At 41.3% G+C, this 6,937-nt stretch overlaps 1 protein-coding gene across 1 annotated transcript; it reads right to left on the bottom strand.

The window, feature by feature from the left end:
• Positions 1–2,701, bottom strand: LOC130725161 (uncharacterized). The gene is made up of 4 exons (XM_057576413.1): positions 2,123–2,701; positions 1,756–2,041; positions 1,326–1,414; positions 1–1,251 (listed from the first exon to the last, which is right to left on the bottom strand). The coding sequence occupies exons 1-4, from the start codon at positions 2,699–2,701 to the stop codon at positions 1–3; spliced, it is 2,205 nt and encodes a 734-aa protein (XP_057432396.1).
• Positions 2,702–6,937: the final 4,236 nt, after the last annotated feature.

The raw sequence follows: 6,937 nt of genomic DNA, 5'->3' as shown, positions 1-6,937 counted from the left end.
CTAAAAAATCAATTTATTCCTGGCCTCCCACATAGCAAACAAGATCTGTTTCACCTCATCCACAACCTCAAGCTCCATCTCCGATACAACCCAACCCATAAACTCAGCCACCTTCATACCTGATAAAAACCTCAAGCTCAAGTTACTAGCAAACCAGCATCCACGGATCACATTACAACCTAGGAATAAATGCTCCATGGTCTCATCTTCTAACCCGCATAAAGGACAGCTAGGATCCACATCGACGCCACGCCGGCGAAGCTTCGCACGCACCTGAACAGCCCCTGTACACACTCTCCACACTACTTCCCTTACTCTTGGTAAGCTAGGTGCTTTCAAAAAAATTGCCCATTGAAGTGGTTCAAGCCCCACCTCATTTGATGAAGATGGACAATTCTGATTCGCCAACTTTTGGAGCCACTCATACCCTGTTTTAACCGTGTACACACCATCTGCAGTGCCCATCCAGAAAAGACAATCAATAGCATCCTGATGTCGAATAGGTATAGCCAAAATTCGAGCAGCCGTGGTAGGACAAAAAGTCCACTCAACTAGAGGAATATTCCACCCACCATTATTCGGCAGGAGAAGGACTGCCACCCTAACTAACTGTTGTTCATCAACAATGTCTTGACGAAAATTAATGGGAGGTCCACTGGGTAACCAATTATCCTCCCATATTCTAACATGTTTACCATCACCAATCCGCCAACAACTACCTTCCTGGATCATAGATGAAGTTTTAAGGATGCTACTCCAAGCATAGCTCGGGCGATAACCCTTCTTAGCATCAATTAATTTACCAGAAGGAAAATTAACAGCTTTAAAAACCCGCCCCATAAGTGATTCTGGGTAATTCTGAATGCGCCACCAGGGCCATATTAAAGGATTTAAAGTCTCTAAAGCCAAGACCCCCATGCGTTTGGGCCGGTACAAAGTTTTCCAATTGGTCCAATGAATACCACGACGAGTAACATCCCCACCCCAATAGAAACGAGATATCATGCTCTCGATCTCCTCACACAAGCCATCCGGCAAAATAAAACATGACATAACATAGGATGGAATGGCTTGTGCCACCGCCTTTATTAAAACCTCCCGATCTGCACGGGACAAAGTTTGTTCTTTCCAGCCTTTGAGCTTTTTCCACACTCGTTCCTTAAAACTGAAAATCCGACTCTTTGATTTCCCAATAATAGTGGGTAATCCCAGATACTTGTCATAGCTATCTATCGCTTTCACTCCCAATAACTGTTGCAAATCTAAAAAACAATTCTTGGCACATTCCGGCTAATTGACAACATAGACTTATCTAAATTGATTACCTGCCCAGAGGCCCGTTCATAGGTTTCCATAATGGATTTGATACATTCTGCTTCCTGAACAGTAGCCCGGGCAAAAAGAAAACTATCATCTGCAAAAAAAAGATGAGAAATTACAGGTGCTGAACGAGCAACTTTAATTCCATGTAATGAAGAATTCAAAATGGATTTTTGGATCAAAGCTGAAAAAGCTTCACCACAAAGTATAAAAAAATATGGAGAGAGAAGATCTCCCTGTCGCAAACCCCGCTTGGGTGCGAAAATCGGTTGCGGTTTCCCATTTAACATGATAGAAAATTAAAAGTACTCACACAATCCATAATTAAATTAACCCAATGCATAGGAAAACCCAAATGAGTGAGGATACTCCTCAAGAAAAGCCATTCCACTCGATCATAAGCCTTTGACATATCTAGCTTAAGAGACATCATACCATTCCTACCTGAAATACGCTTCTTCATATAGTGAAAACATTCAAATGCTATTAAAGCGTGATCCGTGATTAACCTTCCTGGGACAAACGCATTCTGAGCCTCACAAATTAGATTATGCAAGATCAATTTCATTATGTTTGCAATGGTCTTAGTAATAATCTTGAAAATAACATTGCAAAGACTTATTGGCCTAAATTGACTAGCAAGAACTGATTTTTTAACTTTAGGAATAAGGACAAGTAAAGTTTGGTTCACCATACTTGACGATGTCTCACCATTAAGCACCTTGAGACAGAAGTCAGAAACATCATCACCAAGAATAGGCTAGAACTTCTGATAGAAGAGCGCAGGAAATCCATCCACTACCGGGGCCTTAGTTGGGTGCATCTGAAACAGCGCCTCTTCCACCTCATCCCTAGAGAACTGTAATGATAACACTCTTCTATGGGCGTCAGTGACCCTTCCATCCACAAGAGAGGCAACATCCTCAATCCCAACTGGATCAGAGGTTGAAAAAATATTCTGGAAATACCCCTTCAGCACACGAGCAATATCTGCAGCTCTCACAAACTTTCTTCCCTGATCATCATGAATTTTTTCAATTAGATTTCTCTTCTTTCGCTGGGTAGCTTTGGTATGAAAGAACCTGGTGTTTCTGTCCCCAAGCTTCAAACAATTAGCTCTCGACCTCTGGCTCCAAGCAATCTCCTGTTGTTTCAATAAATCATCTAACGCCTTCTCCGCCTCCCTGTATGCCAACACCACTTGCTCAGTTTGAATATGCCTCTGCAATCTTTGAAGTAGAGCCTTTGCATCTGCAATTTTCTTTGCAAAGTCCCCAAATTTTTCTCGACCCCATGCATCAAGGGAACGTCCCACTAACTCAATTTTCGACAGAACTGATAGACCTTGATTATCCCAACCTTCAGTAACATTTCTGCGCATTCTTCTCCGCTCTCAAGCCAAACCTCCTCAAATCTGAACATCCTCGTTCGGTGTCTATGAATCTCAGAGCTGCGAGATCCACAATGAAACACAATTGGGCTATGATCCGATTGATGTCTTATAAGATGAGACACTTTATTTATTGGCCATAATTCAGACCAAGCTTGATTCACTAAAGCATAATCCAACCGCTCCTCCACCCGACCTGGTCCTACTCTGTTATTGGACCAAGTAAATGTATTGCCCGTAGAGGGCACCTGATGAAGCCCACAATCTGCACAAGCTTGGTTAGCAATCTGAAGTTGCCCCGGATTGGGTGGATCACCACCAAGCTTATCAGACGGGGAAAGAATATCATTAAAATCTCCAATACACAACCATGGTTGGAGTCCCATGGGGCGTGCATGGCGAATCAACTCCCACGTTCTTGGCTTATTAATAGCCTCAGGGAAACCATAAACAACATAAACCTGCATAGGTACAACCAAATGGTCCGAGTGGACTACAGTAAAAACAATATGATGTAAAGAAGCATTAATAATAGTTACCTCAACCTCCGATCGCCACAAGAGCAAAGTCCACCAGCTCTTGACCTCCCACAACCCCCACATTGAACCGGGAAAATGTTAGAAAGACCTCCAATACCACGATGACGTAACATCTCTGAAGTATACAATTTCGTTTCCATGAGAAACGTAATGTCGAGAACTTCTGAGTGGATGAGCTTGCGCAAAGCCCGTTCTGCCTCCAGGTTCCCAAGCCCGCGACAGTTCCACGACAAGATCCTCATTAAGGTGACTGAGTAACCCTTTATGGTAACTGAGTAACCCTTTATGCTTCACCTCTATCTTTTTGATCATGCTTGCATGACGGTTGCTTGTTAGGTAGTGCATTTGTGTATGACAATTAACAATAACATGGTGGTGGGTTAAATTCTTTAATGGTATAGTTGACTCATTATTAGGAATCTTTATTAAAACATATAGATCCGGCGGATATGAATTGAGTACTTAGAAATCTCAAGGGCATTTCTTATCTGCTCTATTATTCTATTCTTTTATTATATTGCATGACAATGAACCCTTTCAAATATTGATCGCGTAAACAATGAACCAACCTGAGAATGCCATGGAAGAGTTGCATAGAGAAGAAGGGAGCTGTTTCCTTTTGATGTGCTTAACTTGAGCTTAAACTAATGATACTATTTGTCTAATTTTAAGTACAAGAAGATTAACTATTATGATTCTTCTACCAGAGCTAGTGGTGCAAGAGGCACCGACCTAGCAGGTGAAGGTATGAAAAACACTAGAAAGGGGGGGGGGTTTGAATAGGGTTTCACGTATAAAAACTTTCCCTCTAAGATTTTAGGAAATCTTCTCGGTTTCCAGAACACAAAGTGCAAGAGATAAAGAGATCAGAAAAGCACACAAGTATTTTATCCTGGTTCACTTGATAAATCCCTCAAGCTAATCCAGTCCACCCGTTAAGGTGATTTCTTCCTTCGTAGAATGAAGGTAATCCACTATTCAAAGAGTGTTACAACTGCACTAGCACACCTTGCTCAGTGACTAACAAATCTAAGAACTAGTAACACTAAGACACACAAGTCTTAGTCTTCTCAAGAATCTTGACCTCACTGGTCTCTTAAGGAAATACGAACAAATTGTAGAAGGTTTGGGTTTACAATGAGTTGCTTCTAAACATGCAGGAGTAAACATAATAAGAACAATGAAGAAATATTGCAAAGGTATTCGCTGGTAGTTATCACTTGTATTGCACAATAATTTCTTATCCAATTTCTTCTCTCTTCAGCCTTTAAATACTCCAAGGTGAGGTGTTGTATCCGTTGGAAGAATCAAACCGTTGGAGGGCAATTATGGAATTCCAGAACCTGTTGTGGCTGAACCTCGTTTGGTAAGGCAGCATAATAGTACACTACTTTTGTACTATTGATAATGACATTTGCCTTATCCTAGTTGACTTCTGATATTTGGAGACGCTTCTAGAACCTCTGAAGAAAATGATCAGAATCACGAGGAAGCTTGGATCCTCTAACCTTCATAACTTCTGCTTCTGGACCGTTCACTCAGAACTTCTGGTCTTTAGAACCAGAGTCACTTTGTTCTTGAGAGCCAGCATTCACTTGGACTTTAGAATCTTCAAGTCTTCAACTTTTGGACCGTTCTCTCAGAACTTCTGGTCTTCAGAACTTGAATCTTCAGAGCCCACATTAGAGCTTAAATCTTCAGAACATCTGAAGCATATACTACCATTCAGAAGAACGTAGTGATTGCAGAAGCGTTTTACTGGTTACTCTTTGGTCTTAAACTTCTGATGAATATGTCTTTGAATCAGAATCAGAACCTGTTTGCCAAGCACTTGAAAAGACAAACGTTAGAGTACCATAATTGTTCATACACAAATATAAACTTGTTATCATCAAAACAGAGTTGTACTACATGACCAAATCTTGGTGTTACAATCTCCCCCTTTTTGATGATGACAAGACCATGTATTTTGATGAACAATTCTTAAACAATAAACTGAATACACTTAGTGTTTAGGGTATCAGAGTTAAACTTATCCTCATATGTATAGTTTATTTAGCTCCTTCTGAATCCAAGTCTAGAGCTTGATTCTGAGCTAAGCTCCCCCTGAATCTATGATTTAGTGAATGTAAGACCTGGATTTACAGAACAAGTTTAATTTCCGACTCACGCGTAGAATCAGTGTAAGCGTGACAGGAGTTTGCTGTTCGAGAAAGATTAATGAAGAAGAAAGTTCAGGATTTGCTTGAGGAATGTTTTATAGTTGTTTTAGGAGTTAGTGCGAGTCGTCTGCACACCTGCCTTATGGCGAGAGTGTCCAGAATAGGCTAATTTCGCTTTTAAAGCAACGTTTAAGTGAGATTTCAAATCCTTGTGAAAATAAAAAGTTCTCTTTATTTTTCCTTCGACCAGTGTTTCATTTCGGAACCCTGGACTGTACGCACGATAGTATTCACTTCTCGGAAGTCCGACGACGCTAATTTCTTTGCTTCAAAACCCTAAATTCAATCACTGAATGAAGACTTTTTCTTTTCGGAGCTTTTAACGAAGTTTCCGTCCACGCTGCCAGATTTGTTTCGATGTTGTTGAATTGTGCGTTTTGACGTGACTTCGGAGCGAAGAATCACTGAACTGATTCCTTTTGATCTTTCGGGTTGAATGAACAACACTAGGCAAGTCCAAACTCAAGGGTTGAGACTTAGCTATCGTTTATATACTTAGACTTTCCCCAGGGGTTATATTTGGTGGGATTTTGGAAAACTTAGAATAAATAGATTTTGAAAACTAGAGACTTTAGGAAACTTAGACTTCGAGAAATAAACTCATAACTAGACTAATTAAATTCGAAACGTTTTCATTAACGAATGAACCATAGGGAACCTAAAGGGAAAATGATTGCGAAAGACGGGGAAAAGTCATCAAGTCTTGAAGTTACTGGGAATTAGGGAAAGCCACTGAGGCGATCTACGGTGATGATTGAAAGTCACCGAGTACTCTAGTACTCTTGTTGTTGGAGTTGTGTTGTATTGACCGACACTAAACTCTTGGGTTTTGAAATTGGGTTTTAAGCTAAACACTTGTGTTGTGAGGACGATTCGATGTTTGGCTAACCATATTGCATCATGCATCATTCGGTGAAGAACGGGAATGCTTCACCAATAGTGAAGAACGGGAATGCTTCACTAGTGAAGAACAAGAATGCTTCACGAAGGTTGGGGAATTGCCTTCATCGAAGAACACCTGGGTGTATCTTCGGCATAGCGGGCTGATCCGACTATGCATGGGTTTGTAAGCGACACCCGAGCACATGTTGTTTATATATATATAATAACATATATATATTCCCCAATCACATGTTGTTTGTATATCTACTCTATTCCGTGAGTTGACCCTAGCGCCTTGGCTTTGGTTTCATGTTTGTGTTTGGGCGGTCGGCCTGCTGCCAGATGTCGTTGGCGGTTTGGGTTTCGATGGTCTCTCCCTCGGGGGGGGGGGGATCAGGTTTGAGTTGGAGGACCGTACTGACGAGCGTGGACGTCTGACGGAGGGAGTTCTACGACGCATGGAGCTGAGCTTCAACTTGCCGTCTTCAGTTCGTTGTGGACTCGGTTATGTGAGCCGTAATGGGAGGGTAGGTTTAGGCAAGCGTCATATTTTGTGTAGAGCTCTGATTCGTCTTACTTTTGGG

Source organism: Lotus japonicus, chromosome 6, assembly GCF_012489685.1.
Source record: "Lotus japonicus ecotype B-129 chromosome 6, LjGifu_v1.2".
Taxonomy (NCBI): domain Eukaryota; kingdom Viridiplantae; phylum Streptophyta; class Magnoliopsida; order Fabales; family Fabaceae; genus Lotus; species Lotus japonicus.
This window is presented reverse-complemented; position numbering and strand designations above follow the sequence as displayed.